This window comes from Thermobia domestica, chromosome 7, assembly GCF_964235325.1.
Source record: "Thermobia domestica chromosome 7, izTheDome1.hap1.1, whole genome shotgun sequence".
Lineage (NCBI taxonomy): Eukaryota > Metazoa > Arthropoda > Insecta > Zygentoma > Lepismatidae > Thermobia > Thermobia domestica.
The window spans coordinates 279524168-279545980 of NC_137460.1; the positions used below are offsets into that span (position 1 = coordinate 279524168).

The 21813-nt window shown below is 32.5% G+C and overlaps 1 protein-coding gene across 2 annotated transcripts in view; it reads left to right on the forward strand.

Moving 5' to 3' along the window:
* The first annotated feature begins 1053 nt into the window (after nucleotides 1-1053).
* The window catches only part of LOC145690959 (uncharacterized), a 28430-nt gene continuing 7670 nt past the window's right edge, over nucleotides 1054-21813 (forward strand). The window contains exons 1-2 of one of the 2 annotated variants that reach the window (XM_081766428.1): nucleotides 1057-1949; nucleotides 11588-11639. In XM_081766428.1, coding sequence (XP_081622554.1) covers nucleotides 1585-1949; nucleotides 11588-11612 — 390 coding nt within the window. In that variant the 5' untranslated portion in view covers nucleotides 1057-1584 and the 3' untranslated portion in view covers nucleotides 11613-11639. Of the gene's footprint in view, nucleotides 1950-11587; nucleotides 11640-21813 lie in introns of both variants that reach the window. The other variant, XM_081766427.1, reaches the window with a different exon arrangement.

Genomic DNA, 21813 nt, shown 5'->3' on the forward strand with positions numbered 1-21813 from the left:
CTGTTACTATATAATTTTTTCACACATATTTAATTGATAGAACGTATTGTAAATAAATATACATTTATGTGTACTGTCTGAAAATAATCAAGTGGTAATAAGGTAACATAAACCGTTCAGAATGTACATTTTAAAGAATCCTCTGAGGACAACAATAATAATATATTGTGATATAATAATTAATTGAACTTCGAAATCATAATATAGTAATATAATGCAATTTTCTTTCTGATTTTATATAAATTCCCATTTTGGGAATCTTCCCGAGAATATTCCCGAAAAATATCTTTCCGGGAATTTTCCCATCACTAGTCGTGACATCCTCATATATATATATATATATATATATATATATATATATATATATATATATATATATATATATATATATATATATATATATATGTGCCTTCTGCGTGTGTGTGCCTCCCCAAATATGCAGAGAAATGGGCGCCCTTGCGTAGTACTATATACCTGGGTACTTGCTAGGAATTACAGAAGGTTATTCGTTTTATACCCTCCCATTTTCGGTTCGGTGCTGCCACCTGGCGTATCATAATGGAATTATGGTCACCTTACAAGGGCAGTGTTTGTCTGACCTGGAATACTAGGAGACACATTTAAAGATGCTTTTATCATGGAATCTGGAAAGTCCTCAAAACTTTCCCTTCTGTTCTTTGAGATATTTGTTAGAGATTTATGACCCCCTTACGTGAAAATCAACGTTGCTACTTCCGTCTATTGTCCCTTTCTTTTATCTACCATTCATTGTTTTTTTTTTTTTTAATGATGAATTTTGTTGTTTATGAAAGGTTACGGAAGTACGGCAACATTGAAGAGAATGACAGCGCACGTGCTGTTTAAGATCAGCCCTGGGTTGTGTGGGGGGAAATGTGTAGTGTTTGGGGCAAGAGATCTCTAAGTTTGTCTCCAATAGTTACAGTAGGTGCGTGAGTGATGGTAGTGACTGTTATCAAATGGCACCGAAAATCAACGTCTTATTCCACGAGACGCTTACACACAAAAGCCACAACCAGTTATTGTTCTGAAGTGAAAAAATTGTGTTAAAATATTAAATTGTTCGCACTAACTATCTTAAGTCGCGGCACAAGTCACAATCAAAAGTAGCGTTTAAAGCAATAATAGCACGTGTATTAAATAAAATTAGTACCGGTATACGCAACGGGAGATCGACAGTCAATCAAACCGCAATGACATACAGAAATACATTATTTGCTATTCCCGCTAAAACGATAAAGATGGATGGATACCTTATGAAACACGAGAATAGCGGTATGTGAGAGTGAGCTACACTAGCGACAAAAGATCTCACTTGAACGAAATATGAACTAAAGAAGTATACATCCGGGTTCCTTTTCTTTTTCCTCCGGCTGCTACAAACAAACAAATAATTGCCTAGAGAGCGATCGTGGCTAAGGAAAGAAGGATCTGCAGAAGAAGATGATTTTAAATATAAAGTTGCTTTTGTGAACGTTCTTGTAAATCATTTCATTAAGACTGGCAACATAAAATATAAGGGAAGTATAAGAACAGTGTTATATTCTTATTATATTTCAATTCACAATGGCTGGTGAGGCGTCTGTTAAGTTGGAATTGATGTGCAAAGAAGAAACTGCTTTTGACTTACCTCAGGAAGATCCACTCGAAGGGAAAGGGTGGACTTACGAACTGATGACTGACAAGAAAGAGTTAATATTATCCACAACGAAAGGAGAGGAAACAATGGACAAGGATACAGCTATGTGTTCTTTGGATGTGAAACTAAACGTTGATAGGGTGAAATCAGAATTAGCAGTAGAAGATGATCCTGAATTTGAAAGGAATATAGAAACGCCTCGAAAAATAGTAGTTCAGGAGACTTCCGCGTCGTACTCTAATGACTTCCAACGATTAACAACAAAAAGTTTAAATTCACTTCGCCCACAAAGGTAATGTTCAATTTTTCATATACTAATTGGCTCAGATTGATAATACGGTTACATGCGTTCGGAAAGTTTGTTGGCTAAAAGCAATACTTCACGAGAAATATTTAGATATGAGAGATATCTCGAACGTAAGTTAGTAACCTACAATTAGGAAATTGGAAGGCACAGGTAGATAATCTGTATACCAAATAAAAATAAGATAGATACGACTAATACAAATCTTGTGTAGTTTAGATCTTGATAAACTAATTATTTCTTTATAATTGATCACACACTTCTCACTAATTGTTGCACATATTTAAAATATGGGTGCTCGACAATATTGTTTTATTTATATAGAGACTTATGTAAAATAAGAAATCGTGAGAATGGTATATATCCTAATATTTTGGAAATTTAAGCGTGGAATATATTATATTGGAACAAGAACTATGGACGTTTGTGTTTTTACTTAGAATTTAGCTCAAATGTGTCTAGCCTCATTTTTCCGGAGGGCTTCGAAAGACATTAGTAAAATACAAGAGAAAGAATATTTTAACCATCAATGGATGTTCGTTAATTTTTGAGGTCCATACATCAAGCCATTTCATAGCTGCACTCATTTCTTTCAAGGAAGTCGACTTTTTACATTCCCAGGAATCATTTCTAGATTATGGACCTAAATTTCTCAATGTATAATCACTGTAGGGGCTTAGTGAACGTACATGATGTGTAAATTATTGTACAGACAACGCTAACCAGCATGTGCTAGATGGCTGTAAAAAATAAGATTGCTATGCAGATTAGGGCATTAGGCAGAATGTTGGTAAACGAGGATAGCGGAAAATTCTGTATTTAGGATAAACTTACATGTCTTACGTGTTGAATGTGTTCTTGTACGTTCATAAGTATTTTATAGGTAACATCTTGAAATGCTTTCTTTGCTTGTATATTTGTGTTCCAAACTAACGCAATATATTAGGGACGTAATTCCTTAGTTATATGAATTCCTTCCTTCCCAAAGGTTTTTCTAGTTTTGTGTCATGATTTGCCACATTGAATGTTGATATTTCATTTCGCTTACAGTGGTAACTAGCTACCGTAACACGGGGTTACTTTGCACATTGGGCATTACTTCCCACAAAATATGAAAAGAGATTCAGTCATCTGTTAGTAAAACCCTGAACTGTAAACAGATTGGTGGTAGTACATAGTTTTCTCACTGGGTGTCTGTACAGTCATATGGTACTATGTTACTGTGGCGCCACATATTCTGTCTGCTTGTATGTGTGGAATGCGGTGAGCGGGTAATTGAATTTTGGTTTCATGGCGACGATCGTGGTAACTATTCTACAACCAACTTTACTGAATAAAAAACTTAGTTCTTTTCATTTTTAATAGTTAAGTTTAACGAATTTGGATATGTGCTTTTTACAATTTAGAAATTTATAAGAACATCCCTAGGTGGCGAATACAAAGAAAGTTTGAATTCGTTCTATTTCAAGCGCTTTCCAAGTCGATTTTTTTTTCGCTGCTCTGAGCCTATCGTAGAAGTATGTATTTGACATCTAGGTGTTCCTAGTAGAAGTGGCAAGTAGCTCGCGAGTTTTTTTTTTTTTTTTTTTTTTTTTTTGTAATGAAGAAGGAAGTATTAATGTGTGTACTGACAAACAATGAAAGACATTTTGATCCTAGCTTTAAAGTTGTTTCAAACTTCGTGATCAGAACGGCTCCTACTCTGCGGATGGTATAATTTGAGAACGTTTCATTTCTTTTAGCCGAGTGAAATAAATTGAGATCTTATTTGAATATATAAAGGAAAGTAAGAATATCTCAAATACAAACCATGAAAAATTTTCCAACCATTATATTTTTAACATCTTTAAACTTTAACAGCTATTGCCAGTTATTTCGCTTCTAACTGCAGTGAATGTAATTTGATTTAACGTCTTTCTTATTAGGTGAGTTAAATATATTTTGTTACTCTGCTTTTAGATTTCAGTTGGAAGTGAGAATGGCCATAGATACAATTCCCGCAGGATTTTGTGTTTTTATATTTAAGAACATTTTTGGAATAGACGATTAAGAATAGATTTATCAATACAAAATAACTATGCAAAGTATCTCTTTTGACAATAGAGAATCTTAATATGTTTTAAAAATGTGTCCGACTTCGGTTTCTTCTTTTTGGGTTCCCTTTAAAGGGCGGTTGTCATTATGACTACAAATCGAATTCTAAGTGACGTTAGTTTCAATTTTTGTTATGGGGCAGCAACATTTTATCAGATAATGTTCTCGTTGTACTGTTGAAAAGGGTATTTTATAAACGACTTTTCGTTCTTCTACATAGAAATGTAGAACTTCTGTATAGATCATCATTATTATTTAACTTCATTTCAGAACGATGCTAAATCAAATTTTATTGTGGGTTAATGAGATGTACTCATGAAATGCCAGCGAAGCGTTATTTATTTATTTGTAAATTAGCCCTTTTAGAGTCCAGATTAAGAATATCATAAATACGATACTATTAAGTACATCCCGCCTTTTCGTTCTTCTACATAGAAATGTAGAACTTCTGTATAGATCATCATTATTATTTAACTTCATTTCAGAACGATGCTAAATCAAATTTTATTGTGGGTTAATGAGATGTACTCATAAAATGCCAGCGAAGCGTTATTTATTTATTTGTAAATTAGCCCTTTTAGAGTCCAGATTAAGAATATCATAAATACGATACTATTAAGTACATCCCGCCTTTCGAACAAAATTTCTTATTATGATAGAAAACTACATAGTATAAGCTGCATTTCATTCTTGAATGTAGGTTTTGCATTAGTAAAGCACGATGATGGCTGAGTCCAAGTTTTTATGAGACAAAGATTTAAATTGCTTTAAAAAAATATTTTCCACTTTATTATATTTCTTACACGGGAGAATATATTCTATGATCCAATCGAAAGTGAGAGTAAATCTAACCAATACAGACGAAAAGGTTATGGAGCTAATGGTTTATGGTTTACTTGTGTATTAGTTTTCTGATATATTTTGTGTTTTCACGCATTTTTTCTTTCATTAATTTGCATTTTTCTCAATTTTTAAGATTTTTTCACACCATTTTAGACTAAATTCCACCAAGATATGAGTTTTCTATCATTTTGTCAGTACTTGTGTGAATTGATAGCTTTTCCCATAGTTCAAACTGCCTTTTTGGACAGGTCTATATTTTTGCTCTTAAAGTTGTAAACGCTGAGCTATTCCATATAAAATCAGGAAGTTCACGAGTGAAGCCTTAAAAATTAAAGTTAGATCTTATGTTTCAAATGAAATTGACGTTTGTTTGATTTGCACTTGCTGATGGCTCAAACCTCATAGGATACAGACTTGGGTGTCGTTTCTAAGCTTGTGCATCACCCTTTACAAGAATTTCCATTAACAAACCTAGATTTCTTTAATTTGTATTATTGTTTTCTTTTGAGATTTTAGCTTGCATTCCCCGTTTTTTGTTGACTACTTACAGCTTTATCTCGGGCACTTGCGTATTGCTTTTTCATCCTTGTAAGTGTCTATTTCCTTTGTTTTTTTTCTGGTTAGTTATAACTCAGTAGTTTACGAAAATGCATTTTAAAATTTGCATCGTCCCTGAATTTTAAACTCAATCTTTTTCTCCTTCATTTCCTTCTGCTTTTTAACCCTTAAGAGGAAATATGTGTATGTCAGACACCTATGGTTTTTCTTTGTATTACATTGGCAACACTGATTCACTCAATGTATCGGTTCTTTCAGTACCTTCCAATTATTTAGTTGTATGTGTTTCGCAGTAGTCTATTGTTGGCGTAATGTCTGAGTGAACATTTATCGATGATTTTAGAAAGAAGCACACATTTCCATTAATGTTTATATTTTTGCGTGATTATTGGACACACATTTCCTGAAGAGAGTTTTGCTTTCAAAAATTTTTTTGGTTTACTTTTATTTACCATGAAATAGAAGCTATTGAGCTCTTGAAACATACTATTTTGTTTGTATGAGATTTTATGTATTTGCAAAATATAGACCTAGTACCTCGAGAAAGAAATTTAAGAATGAAACTGTAAGTACAGCAGATCCTTATTTCACGGCAAAAATTCCAAAAATGTTGAAAGTAAAGAAGTAATTTATATTATTGTCTTCAGCAGATTCTGACTGAGACGCATAATTTTTTCCTCAAAATCAAGAATTATCTACTGACAGTGAGGGCGATACCAATTCTGATACAGTGCCAGGTGTCAGCTCAAGTAGTAACAGAACTGTCAATGTGAGCAGCCCTAGTGAATTTTCATGTGATAACGAAGGCCTTAGATACAGAGGTAAAAACAGGTTTGTTTGGAATTGAAATGAACCACTAAGAAACCGAAGGGTTCTTCATCAAAACATAGTCAGAGGGATGCCTGGTATAGTCACCCATGTAAGAAATCTGGGAAAAGAAATCCTGTCTACCTTATGTGATGATGATATAATTCAGGAGATTTCAATATGAAGTGGGAAGAAAATCGAAACAAATTTGAAGTAAATTAGAGCAAAGTCAAACTACAGATCTACTGACCTATCTGAAAATAAAGCCCTTATTGCTCTCCTAATATTGTGTTCTATTTGTAAATCAGGCAACGAAGACATGTATTCACCATTTTCAAGACACTTTGGGACGACCTCTATTTAAAGCTACCATCTTCGTTAAACGTTTCCAAGCTCTTGGACAAATAGAACATTTGAACAGGGCATGTGGATAAATAGCATATTTGCAGGGTATTAATATGTAGAATTATACTAACTTAAAATTTTCAGTTTTTAAAATGTATGTACTATTTTTATTTAGATATTGAAATATTTTCCGAATTTATATTCCAATAAAACCGAATTAATATATGAATTCTTGTTTATCATATTTTGCTCGAAGTACAAAATATAAAGTTTCATTATTCTACATTACACATACGTTTTTAAAGAAAGATATTACTTTATACATGTCCGTATCCCAGAGACACGCATTTCCTTTAAGCGAAAAAAAATAACGTTCCCTGTTAAGGGTTAAGATATTTTCTGACTTTAAAAATTACTCTAATAGCATACATTTTACAAAAATGGAGATCCTAAAAGAGCTGGGAGTGAATCAAAAAACTACTCTCTCTTCTTTGCTTTCAGTTAAATATAATGATACTATTTGGATGAATCCTTCGCGATTAATTCGAATCAGTATTGTCATAAAATCGATAAGATAAAACGCAAGTAAAATGGAATTAAAACAAGAAGAAACAGCTGGCAATCAACGAGGATATAATCTTAAAGTTTGTTCATGGCTTTCTTTTCATTCTTCCGAATATCTCTTTTCCATTTTGTCTATTGTAATACATCATCTGGAATTACAAACATGTATTATAACGAACATTAACAAAACGGAAGTGATGTTCACCTGTTCCTCGTTATTTCGAGAGAAGATAATTTTGTTTATAACAAGTTTTCGTCTTCGTTTATAAAGATTTATAATTTGTGCTGAAGGAATGTATGATTTTTTCTTGCTTTCCTTGTTTTTTTCTTCTCCCGATATTCTTTACTATATACTGAGCTAAGTTCTGAAAATATTTTTTTTATCTTACCATTTGATGTTATCCCATGTATCTCCATTAGCTTTTTCTAATATCAATATTGTTCTCGTTTCTACCAGGGTCATAATGAGAAGCTGTGAGAGGCGTAGACATACAATCATAAATAAGGCGCACTGACTGTAACATAGGGACGTTATTTCATATGTGTATTTTTTATTAAACAGGCTGATCAACAGTTGTATATGCAGTATTATTACAAACTATCCTCGCAGACCGTTTAAACGCTCAAAATTGTAAATAAGTAAAACGCAGCGAAATGATAACTATTTCATAATAAGTTACTAGGTTTAGAAACACCTGCTCGACACACAGGTACCGTAGTGAGTCATCAAAATTGCCAGAAGGCCATTTTATAACATTTTATAACTTTTTCGTTTGTATAAAAAGTTTAATCGAATATTTCTGATTCAGGCCTACACATCCGGGATAACAATGCTACCAACTTGAAATGTACAAAATATAGCTAGAGGACCAAATATTTAAACATGTACAAATTTTGCCCTGAAATCCAAATTGAAAAGTTGAATATAATACAACTCAAAGATATGGTAGTCACATAGATTGATTATTTGATCTCTGTGGATTCAAACTTCAGAAAAAGCATATGGCATTTTACTATATTTGACCCAAAAGCCGTTGCTTGTAGGCAGCGCAAACCGTTGACCGATTTCTTCCGACGTTTGGTTTACCATGCAGTAACATGTTTAATCACATTAGGTATTTAATCTTCTAGTATAAGAATTACAGGAATTCTGACTTGTAAACATTTTCATCGTCTCTTCGTTTAATTCCCTTTTTTAGTTTTAATAGTCGGTATATTTTTTTCAATTTGTCATCTCTTGGTTAATTTTTACCATGATATGCATTTTCTGTTGATGATTGCTTTTTGCTACTTAATAGGAATTGTTCCAAATATTTCTTAAACGTTCACTTATTTCTCTCTAATCCAATTTTTTATCACTTTTCCATGTCAGCTAACCACTAACATTTAAGGGGACTGGCGTTCTAAGAAATAGTAGCTCCTTCCTCCAGTTTAATTCTTTCAGTTTATGTCTAATAGCTGGACACCGAACATGGCAACACGCATGCCCCGAAATATGACATGCCAGTATATTTCTCCAATTGGAGCAAGAAAGAGTGAATATTTCGCCATCACTTAGAGACGCACTAGATAGATTTGATAAACTACATTCACTTTGAATTCTAAGGTATGAAAATTAATGCAAACAAAATGAATATAACAATATGCATCATGCTAAGACAGAAAGCATGGACAGGACAACGAAATTTTAACTTTTAAGAATAGAAAATCTGCATTTCCCATCTTTTTGTTTTTGTTTTTTTCTTTCCTTTACGGAATATACCGCTTTTAGTTTCAATAGCGAACATAGCTTACCATGCTTAACTCCCTGAAAAGCAAACTGTAGTTCCAGGCTGCCATTCGAACGAAGATTAATGAGAACGAGTCTTACACGCTGTCGAATTGGGTGCACAATCTAAGGCGTATGCTCAAATCAGCCATAAAGCTCCACACTGCCATATAGTTGTCCCCGGTTCCATTTCAATTTTTAGTTTATTTACGGTTTTTAAATGTTTATGGGTTAACATCTAGCCTCAGAAAAAAACATTGTATTTCTAGATCAAGGTCAGGCAAATTTAATCCACTATCTTCAGAAGTTACTGTTAAGTCTAAATATATGTAGGATCAATCGAGGATTTCCATTGAGAAAAGCTAAAATATCTAAGCTAGAAGCACTTTGAATGTGGTCTTCGCGCACAATGTTGCGTATATCATGGACCGAAAGAAAAAGAAATGAACAAGCACTAAGGGTTGCTAATGAAGGACAACAGATCATGAAAATAATGGGAAAAAGAAGAAACATTATGCTTTGCCATCTTATTCGGCACTCCGATGTGATCACCATGCTGATAGCGGGAAATGCAATAGAAATACCAGGAAGAAGAATACCAAGGATACAATATATAGACAGTTACAAAGAAGAGACGTTATCAAGTTTTAAAACTGATCTCCCACGGTAGAGAAGAGTTTCAAAATTTCCATGTTGCCCACCTATCTATGGTTGGGGTGAACAGGATGGAATCGACGATTTAAAGATTGGTTTCCCTAATTTACTATATTCACACTAGTTCTTTAAGGATAATTAGAACGTTGATTTCATAAATCTACGAAGCCAGTTGTACCTCTTGAAGGAGGTGTACTCACCAATAATCCATGCGGGAATGACATTTCTTAGCTTTGTTATGTAATGTTCGGGCAGCGTAAATAAAACTTCGAAAATAATATTCGCAACCTCTCGCATGAATATGTCGGAACTAGGTCGTGTTATTTTTGAAATAAACCGCGTTCAAATATCGGCTGGTACAAGCTATATTTTGCTCTCAAAACACATTATTTTGTTAATAATAATATGTTTTCTGCATTTCTTGTAGATATCTTAAATTTTATTTGCCAGTGGTTAGTGTAGGCTAGTGTATGTGAAATATCTTTACACTTCTATTTCTTTCTCTTAACTACGTGGATTATTCCTGTGACCATGAAATCCTGTTTCCTGTCGTTGTTAGAATTTTGTAAATATATTCGGAAAGTTCATATAGATTTTCGCTTTTTTCCCAAAAGTTCACACATCCTTCTCTCTGTCTGTTACTTGTTTAGAGCTAAATACTGTACATTGCGTCTATAATTCATAATTAAATTTATCTTATTATATTGCTCCCTTTGATTAGCTAAACAGTTTTAGTTTCGTTCAAATTGGTTCACAGATGGCACACGCTTGACCTGATCTTACAATCAAACTAGTTTAAGAGAACTAGAACCTTACAAAGCTGCCACCAGAAAAAAATGCTGGTCAATTCGTATGCATAAACATTGTTTCGGCTTTATTTGTAGTATAATTATCCTCGTCCTCCTTCTCGTCTTCCTCCTCCTCCTCCTCAATGTTCTACCATTAATAACAGGCCAGTTTTCTTGAATGCAATTCTTTAGGATATTCAAGATCAACTTCTAATATGTTACACGCATCAGAATCATCAGGTATATTTGTGAAATCAGTTTCTTTTATCTCGTCTTCATTTAACCATCATAATCCCTTAAATGGCAAGTATTGCCCATCCATACAAGTTGTTAACATCCAAGCACATTATGTATAAATCTTCTTTATTCTCATCGTAATATTCCATATAGTTATTGTTTGCTTTTACATATCTTTTACTACATTGTGAAATTCCTCCTCTTATACCTTTCTCTATCATCAGTGCCATATCATTATCTGTTAATAATTCTAAATCTATATTTGTCATCTTTAACATTGCATCCCAAGCTAAACCTGGTGCTGTCATATACCAAGCTGTATCAAGACCATAAGCCTTATGACATGTTTCTCTAAAGTTCTCAAACACATCTGCTAATAACAACACATCAGTTTTCCATATAGGTCATTGTACTGTCCGAGATTATTAATTTTAAATGTTTTCCACACTTTCTTCGCATGCGTATAATTCTCATAACTTATATGTGTGTTGATAAGCTTGTTTAAGAATGCTTTCTTTGGGCTTAATTGTCTCTGTTTAAACTTTTTCCAGTCACTATCATAATCGTACGGGTAAACACCTTTTCTTGTTACAAGGTTAAATTGTTCTTCATTAGGGTAGAAGTGTTGTGTGTGAGTCATTTGTTCTCTTGTTAGGTTTGATGATAATTTCTCTAAACACTCCATAAATCTAAACGAATATATGAATTTTAATTTGATAGTTCCAACCTTTTTGCTGAATGAAATGTAGCGTTCTTTTTTATTAGGTATAAATCAATTGTTTCCTTATTACATCCAAGTTCTTTAAGGAATAAATGTGAGTCGTATCCTGTTATGTATAATGATTGGCACAAACTTTTTGAATTATAACTTTAAATTACAATTATTACAGAAAGGAGCTATAAACTCTCCTGTTACATGATCATGATGTTTAACTTTATAATTCTTTTTAATGTATTTTTCTTTACAGTAATAACCAAATTCGGATCTATTAAACTCTCTTCTCTGTTTCTTTCTTAAAGGTAATTCATTATTTTGCTTATAAATGTTAGATATCATTTTAGCTTCTTTCTGTAATTTATTTATGTACCTTTTATCTGCATTTTTACCTCTAAACAAATAGGTTCGGTTTTAGTTCCATCGCTTTTTACAATGTAATACAAAATCCAGAAGGTTTATGTTGTTGATATTTTTTTTTTTTGTATATGGTTTATTTTCTAGATAACATTCTTCACATCCGAAAACCTTATGCAATAAGCATTCAAAATCGGCATAGATTACAAAGGCCATTCTCATTTTATACTTATAATTCTTAAATTTAGCATGTGTGTTTTCTTCAGGCATTATTATTTTTACTGCTTTATTCGATGAACAATCTTGCTCATGTTTATCTAATGCACTTTGTTATTAAAAGTATAACAAACATCTATCACACAAATTTTCGAGCTCTCCATTTACTTATTTCAGTACTAACTAATTTACTTAGGTCTTTAATCCAACAATAATGTGTTTTAACATTTTCTTCAACAAGTTTTTATATATCTGACAAATTCACATGTTTTTCTTTTTTGGTCTGTGTGTGATGTATTATATAGATTGAATAGTCTTTATCATACTTTAGAAGAAAATGGAGAGAAAACTAAATACATGGAAGTGCGTCGGGACCGAAATACAGCAAATTATGGATGCGTTAAAATATTAAATAATACTTTTGGTAAAGTGGATACTTTCAAATATCTAGGATCAATATTAACAGAGGAAAATCATATTCACGGAGAAATTAAATGTCGACTAAACGCAGGGAATTCGTGTTACTATTCGGTTCAAAATCTCTTGTCGTCGCGAATTCTGCCGAGGAATTTGAAACTTAAAATATACAAAACGATAATATTGGCTGTTGTTCTGTATGGCTGCAAAACATTTTCGCTTATTCTGAGGGAAGAACATAGTCTGAAAGTATTTGAGAACAAGATCCTGAGACGAATATGCGGACCCAAGGGAACGAGTATGGAGAATGGTGGAAACTTCATAACGAGGAACTACATATTTTATATGGTTTACCCAACATTGTGAGGGTTGTCAAGTCTAGGAGGCTTAGATGGGCGGGTCATGCAGCTAGAATGGAAGAAAGAAGAGACGCTTTGAAAGTCTTGACTGGAAGACCAATCGGAAAACGACCATTAGGAAAAGCTAGGCGCAGGTGGGAGGACAATATTAAGATGGATCTCGCAGAGATTGGAATACAGAGTAGAAACTGGATGCAGTTAGCTAAGGATAGAAGACAGTGGAGAGCTTTTGTGAACGCGGCATTGAACCTCCGGGTTCGATAGGCCATAGAGAGAGAGAGAGAGAGTCTTTATCATTCGCATAGACATTTATAGAAATATTAAGTAATTTTTCGACTTTTGAAATATCGCTTAGTTTTACAGGAAAATGAATATTTTTTAGTATGGATTCTAAGTTTGACAATAGTTCATCATCTTTTGGTACTCGTTCAGGATGTGAATTTGTAGGATATAAGGCACTGTATAATGAGTATAAGAAGCATTTTTCGTCTTCATTTTTACATTAATTACTGCCTTTTTGTTTGAATCTGTTTAGGTAATTCTATGTATGATGATCCTCTGTATGGTATATATTTAACAAGTGCTAGTTCAAAAAAGTTAATGTTTATAAGAGCCCAGCCAGAACTTCAAGCTTGAAACTCATCCATTCTTGTTCTTAATGCTTGTTTCATATTAGTTAGTGGTTCCTTGACATTGGTTTTTGATATATTACTCGGTTCTCAGTATTAAAATAATAGTCTTGCATTTCTTTTCCTTTCTTCTATTTAGGACAAACATAGATTAATTTTCAATGAGCCATGTTTTTGTAAGCTGAGTTGAATTATTAATTTTCAATGAGCCATGTTTTTGTAAGCTGAGTTGTATTCTGTTTAATATAGCTTTAGATGTTGTTTTAATATTATGTTCTAATGGACCTTCTGGTTTGTATTGTGTTGTGAATCTCCATGTTTCTAATTTTGATTTAAATGTAGTATTTACATCGATTGGTATTGATTCAGATTTGATTTTTGGTTCTTCAAATACTTCTTTTTTAAATGGAAACAGTTTTAAAGCTCTCTTCCTACCTAATCTCTTAGGGTTTTGTTTTTCCAATATGTCTTTTTTAAATGGAAAAGTTTTGTTAAAGTTTAATCTGTTTTGTTCATCTTCATATACTTTAATACGGTCTATGAGTTCTGTTTTTCCTTAGTCGGGAATAACTTTTGATCCCCTTTCCTTTACATAAGTTTTTTTTTAATTCCACTACTGTGCGCTTACTTAAATTCATAATTACTCTCTTGTTTTTATTATACAAAAAATAATTTTTAATCATTTTCGTTATCTAATACAACAGCTGATATTCATGTGACGTAGGAAATCTCGATGCCTATTAGCATATTGTATTAGAACATGGCTTTTATGGAAATAACCCATGAAAGTTACTAATGATCTAATGAAAACTAATTCATTTTTATGATTATTTTTTCAAATCTACCTCATCTTGTTCATCACTATCATTTGTAGGCTCAAGTTCTTTGTCACTATCATTTGTGGGCTAAAGTTTTTTGTCGCTATCTCAATTTGATTCTAGTGTATATCTTTCTAATACTCCATTCTCTTTTTCTTTTAATAGCATTTCTTGTTCTTTTGATATTTGTTTTTCTAGTAGTACTGTTATGAGTTGAAGATCTTGATGAATAAGGTTAAGTTTATTCTGTATCCATTCATACTGCTTATCCATATTTATTAAATACAGAAATGAACAAAGATGAATACCTACTTTCTTATTATTATAAAAAAGGAGGTTACGGAAAGGAAAACTATCCCCCAACTTGAGCAATAATGTAGAGAGAACGGAGTACATGCTTATTCAAAACTTAGAAAAGCAGAAGTAATAGCCTTAATCAACAAGCACAGAAATAAGTCTCTAGCAACAACTGCTGCAAATTCACAACAACCAAGTAAACAAGATAAAACAATGATGAATAAAGATGAGCTTATAAAAGACACGATTCAAAGTTTAAACCCTGAGCATATTGTAAACTACTTTCAGAATCCGCTTTGTAGAAATATAGTTATAAATGCACTTAGTAGTCGAAAATTCGAAGAATGGAAACAAACTTTAGAAATAAAGAACTTACCCGATAACTTTCTACATATTTTCAAAAACAAGATACATTGGTGTTCAGTTACATCAACCCATAAACTGTCACTTTCTTTTATAGAACGTTATGAAGAACACATCAATCGGGTCAGATTATCAAACAGGAGAGACTTAGTTAGATACGAAAACATTATTAATAATATAGTGATAAACTTTTCTGAGACAAATTGTGTGAACGAAGGTACGGTTCATGTTGTTTCATTAGAACAGTTATTATACTTAACAACAAAAACAATGAATATCCTGAAGAAAATCCTGATTTTGATAATCCGTTTTATTTTCTGTGGAAGATTGGAAATAATAACATCGAATATTGATGTTAAGTTTTTATGAAATGATAATCATAAAAGTTATATCGAAAGTTTTTCATAGGACTCGATGTTAACCGATAATAGAAACAATCAATTTTTTAAATTTCTTTAACCAAATCTTCATCTGATAGGGACGTCCAAAACTCATTACCCTTACCTTTACGAATATCTAATGCTTTTTGCACTAGGTTGAATATCTTAATACTGTTAAGATCTCGAAACTTTTCGTATATTATCTCATGATCTGGATATTTCTCTTCTGCCTCATTAAGAGGCTTATATAGACTTCTCTTTTGGCATCTGATAGCATAATAAGGGAAAGGATAATTAAGTTTGTTCTTCTTGTATATGATTAGGAAATTATCTTTTGAATCATCGTCTGTATGTGGTGCTGCTATTTTTTTAAGCCCTTGTTCTTAAGACTTAACTTTTCCGTCTGTATTTCTATATCTTGCATTCGTGTTTGGAGTAATTCGTTGTTAACTCTATTTTGCTTAAAGTCTTGGATGAAATAGTCTTCGATAATATCATAACACTTATTGTAAAAATCTTTAGTTAACAAAAAGGCAACAGCTATAAATATTTCTTGTGTACATAAGTTCCACATATGATTAAGGTTGCTTCTTTGTCTCCTCCTTTTATTAGGTATGTGGAAGAGCAATTCCTATAATTAGAGTAGTTGGTTAATTCTAGCTCACAGTATCTTATTAATTCTTGTGACTTTATTTTTTAACCAATTATCAAACCTCTTACCACCATCTTGACACAACTTAGTAGCAATGAAGTATCTTTTACTCTTATCCACAATAAATTTAAAATCTCCAAATATAGCATACCAATAAATGTCTTTAATCTGTTCGTAACAAATAACGTTTAAACTATCCATAGTACTCGTATTTATTGTTTAGAAAATATTTTTTAACATTATTTCGTTACCAGCTAGTTTTACTGTATAAGGTGAGTTTCTGAAGTGGCCCGAATTCGGTCCACTTAGTTTGTTATTGTAATATTCTAATATTTCATTTGAACCTTTATTTTCTAACTTTTTTAAAAAAATCTTCTACCTCCCATTGCTCACAATTTAGTAGCATTGAAGTAACCTGTGTTCTTATCTATAATCAGTTTAGAATCACCAAAGATACCATACCAATATCTTAAGTCTGTTCGTAACATATCTCATTCAAACTTTGATCCATACTAACCTATTATGCTTATTATTATTCCATAAAAATAATATTTAAATTTATACTACATCATTACTTTTATCTATGCAGCTATTATGTGAATCATCAAATACTAACCATTTAACGTATGCTTTGTCACCTTTCTTTCTCAACACCTCCACTAAGTATTCATCTTTATGTTTCGTCTTTAATAGTTCTGGTTCGTAAAATCTACCTTGCACATCCTCTTCTTCTAAAGCTTTAATTCTATACGTAGGTGCATTAGATGGTATAACTTCGCTAATAACAAATACTTGTGTTGACCAATTAGGTGTATATCCTTTTTCAAATAACCCTTTCGATTTACTTATTTGCTTATTCTTTTTATTCACTTCTATAGGCTTTAAACCAATGGTTCTATGCATACGATTATTATACTTGTTAACTAGTGTTGGTAATATTTCTATCCATTTATAATCTTCTTGTGTTGTAAATTTTTCCACATGTTTTGTTTAAGAGTTCTATTGAATCTCTCAACAACAGAAGCTTTCTTACCCCTATAGGTTGAGTAATGATTAATCTTATTTTCCTCCATCACCTTCTTAAATTCTTTATTGTAAAACTCTTTGCCATGATCAGTTTGTAAGTTACTAGGTTTTCCCGTTCTTAATATGGATTCAAATGCTTCTGTAACATTTTTACCGCTCTTATCTTTAACAGGAACAGTAAAAGCATATTTCGAAAACACATCTATAATCGTTAGCAAATACTTATAGCCTTTTTTTTTAACTTGGAGTTACCTTTTAACATGCCACTATGCATTTCCACAAGATCTGCTTGCCATAAATCATCGATACCTTTAACAATAACATTTAACCTAGGATAATTCTTTTCGGAACGTTTGTGAATTTCTTCTATAAAGTCTTCTCTAATACCTTTACCTTGTTCTAGTCAATCTTTCTTTTTAACGAATTACGATTTAGTAACACCACATACTGAACCAATACCTTTCTTACTATATCTTCCATTCTGTTTATTTCTATTCTAATAGTGTTTTCCTTCGTATCTGTTGATTTCTTACACTTAACACAATACATCCTGTTTATTATATAGAAATTTAAAACTCATCATTATCTAATACAACCCTCCTAACATTATCATTATCACTTGATTCGTTTTCGTATTCATCTTCATCCTCTCTTTCTACATACATAATAAGCATTAATGATTTGCCTTGTTTCAAATCAGAATTTTGGGATGGTCTAATTGTTAACTGATTATTGATATTAAAGTGTAATGGAAAAATTTCAAATAGAATGTCATTTAAAATGTGTCTATAAGTTATGAATTGAAACTTGATTCTGTATGCATTAACTACTTCCATAAAGAAATTTGTAGGCAGCAGCTAAATTATATACAAAAATGACTGGTTTCTCAACATCATCTTTTGCCAATCGACATGGTAATTCTACAGTTTCTTTTTGTGTAAAATCATCGTTTGCTTATTCAAGCTGCTCTAATGTTACAAGATCTTGTTTATCGATAGCATTAGATACATTAACCAATCTTTTTATTCTTAAAATCAACCCAGGATGTAAAATTTGACGTAAAAACTTCTTTTTTACTTTTAATGTTAGATGTAAGTTTTAGATGTAAGTATTTTATGATTTTAAATGTCATTAAAGCCTATGCGCAAAGCACCCTGCCCAATCTCACCCCACTGAATCTGTGCTGGTCAAAGATATTTCCAAAATGGGTTGGCCTAGAGTTTGGCCCGGGAGTTAGGTTATTACACTACTGTCCTTTACCCAAGGAAAGGCTGTAACTTCGAAAGGGTGTTGTGATAAAGACACACTCTACTTAGGTTCTGTTCGATTTTCACATTATCCAGTAGCTGACACCTTTTTCCTATCGTTTCTTTGCATAGTATCTCATAACTCAATTCGTCCTTATATAGGGTTAAAAGAATTTATTTTCATTTCTGTAAGTTCAGTATGTTTATTTACATTGCTGTAGGACGTAATATTGAGGTCTGAAATATTCAATAATAATAATAATAATAATAATATATGTAACAATTTCCGTATGAGGACACATTGTATTAAAATCTTTAAAATCGCCCGTAGCGTTACCCAGAAGTTACAAAATAGTCGGGATTAGAGAGAAGTGTCAGGATCAACAGGACATACCCTCTCAAACGTCCCTACAACTAGCTAAATGTTATAACGGAAAGTTTCCCTAGTACTAGTTAAATGTTATAACGGAAAGTTTCGAGGCAAATTTCGTTTAGAAAGTATGGATTCTGACCTCACAAGAACCGTAAGAAAATTTGTTCTTAAGTAATGGTTATGCCGGCTAAGCTACAGAACACGTCGATGATGAGAATGAAAGAAAGAATGAAATAAAGAAAGTTCGAGGAAGCAGAACACGGAGGAAACTTATACACACGTTGTTTGTTCAGCACAATTCATACTAGGCGGGAGCTAGGTAGAACAGGTTGTACCATTAAATTTACAACACTTCAATAATAATAATAATAATAATAATAATAATACTATTAAAAGTTTATAGTTGCACTAAAATTCGACAAAACTTACTTAAACGTAGGGGTTTCGAGGAAGGGGTACAGCTACTCTAATTTAAACGAAAGCTTTCTGCTAATATTTCGTGTAGAAAATATTCTACTTTACGTTTCCAGGAAAATAACTGTAATAGAAAGACCTGAATATAATTGAACACTAAAGCTTGTAATAAACTAACGTGTGGAGTTTGCAGATGTAATTATAAAAGTCTTGCTACAAAAGTATATACACAGACCATAAATCAGTGAGCTCAAAGTAGCATAGTAGTAGAAGTACAAAGTAGCAAAATAATATATAAGATTCAGTCTACATAGCAATTGTTGCTTAAAGAGTGGCATATACTATTTCTAGAATCGAGATAAGACGAGAAATGTTTACGATACTTTTCGTCTCGTCTCGATTCTCATCTCCAAAGCATGACGATAGAGTGAGTTAGCCTTGTTCCGTCTGGAATTAAAATGTTATGTCTCATCCCGAATTTGTTTGGTTTGTTTTTAGAATCGAGATGAGAAATTCGTCTTTTCATGGGCAACGTTACACAAAACCATTTTTTTTAAATTTCTGTTTGTAATGGTATGACCTGAGCGATAATAAATTTTTAATTTTTAAATATTTTTCCGGATAATATTTATTATCACTAGTATTATTCCTGAAAATTTGATAGTTGAAGTGTGGAAACAAACGAGTATTTATTTATGTATTTATGACTTCTTTTACGTGGCGAAGTTAAGGATCTGCAGCCTTCTCCGAGCACTTAACCACGTGCATATATTATATATATTTAAAAAAACACAAATATACAGGAAATATTAACAATTACAAAAGAAAAGTATTGAACCACATAAGAAAACAATATACTACTTAATTTAAAAAAATGGTTAAGCACTTCAAAGAACAAAAATTGAAAAATAATATTCAATACGGGAAACAAAAATAACATGGAGAAACCAAAAATTGCATATTGCATATAGCAGTACTAAAGGTATGAATAAGCTGTACAAATTAACTTAGGTTACCCATTGGTTGTGTGTTCATATGTGGGTTATTAATAATCTGGTAAAACGAAGATGCCTCATGTGCTACCAGTGTCCTTATTTTTACTTAAGAGAAGGGAATATACCGATTTTTTTTAAATTTGGTGACTGTGGAAACCTTGTGTATTAATTGAGGTAAACTGTTCCAGAGGCGTGTAGTACTTACTGTGAAGGATTTTGAGTATGAATCAGAATTGTGACTGGGGATGGAGAGCAAGAAATTATCTTGTGATCTTGTGCTTCTAGTATGAAAATCTCAAAAATATAAAAATCTACGGGCTAGATACGATGGTTCTGACGTAGTAAGTATTTTGTACAATAGGGTAAGATTATGTAAATTTCTTCTTCCGACTAACGTCAGCCATGACAGTTTTTTATAAAAAGATGTGAGATGTTCCCTGTAAGTTATATTGAAAATAAATCTATTGCAGGCATTTTGCACTCTTTGCAAGCGCTTTGATTGATTTTCTGTTAGATCAGAATAGACTGAGTCGCAATATTCAAGATGTAGGAACACCAGTACCTTGACAAGTTTGATCTTCAAAGATATTGGTAAGAAAATTCTTAGTCGATTTAACGTATGTAGGGCACCAAACGCTCTCTTACAAACTCTATTTATTTGATCTGACCAGGAGAGATTTTGATTTATTATGACTCGGAAATTTTTGGCAGCTGTAGAGAATGGAATAACAGTATTGGACAATATTATATTTGGGAGCTGATAGATATTAATAGAAGAAAGAATTCTTGGGGAGCCAATTAAGATGCACTGCGACTTTGTTGCATTTAATTTTAACCCATGAGCCGTAGACCAGTCGCTGATTTTGTTTAACTCAGTATTTATTTTCTCAATCGCATTATTAATATCTTGTTGGAGAAAAGAAGCATATAACTGAAAATCATCAGCGTAAATATGGTATTTACAATAGGTGAGAATTTTAGGGAGATCATTAATGTAAAGGGCAAAGAGAATGGGACCTAGTACGCTACCCTGCGACACTCCACTGTTGATACAATGCCATGCCGATGTGTGATCCTGATTGATCACTACTCTTTGTTTACGTTCGTGACGGTAAGAATGAAACCATTTAACCACTGATTCAGAAAAAATAAACAATGATGAAAATTTCTTAAGTAATATGTCAAAATCAAAGGTTTGAAATGCCTTACTATAGTCAAGTAGAGTAAGGAGCGTCAGTTTTCTGTTATAAATAGCCGATCTTATATCCTCCGTTATGTTTACTAGTACAGTGCATGTGCTATGATTACTTCGAAAACCAGATTGAAATGTATCCAATAAATTCTTTGTTGTTAAGTATTCCCGAATTTGATCATTTACAATATATTCAAAAACAGTTGAAAGCTCGGGAAGGACACTGATTGGACGATAGTCTGCAATATTATCAGCGTTGTTCTTTTTTGGAAGTGGGGGAACCTTAGCAAGTTTCCATACTGTGGGAAAAGTACCTGTTGCAAGAGAGTAATTAAAAATGTCAGTGATAGGATTAAGTACATGCAGTAGGATTTTCCTGACCATGGTTATTGAAATATCTGTACCAGTGGCTTTAGATTTAATTCTTTGGATCGCTTTTAATGCATGTGCAGGCTGTACGTGAGAAGACGAGAACAGAGAGTTAATTTCCGAAGCTACAATATTATTCATTGTTTGCAGTTTCATGGAGGCTGGTACCATACAGGTTTGACAGAAAAAAAGTGTTCAATTCATCTGGCGTATAGTTAACAGCGTTCTTGGCTATGTTTCTGCCAACACCTAATACTTTAGCCATTTCCAAAGAACTGCTCCATTATTTTGGAATTCAAGTATTTAATAGGCAAAGCGCCGTTTTGCCTTCCTTCCTTCTTGAGTGCAACGGTTTCTTAACATCCTATTGTTTTC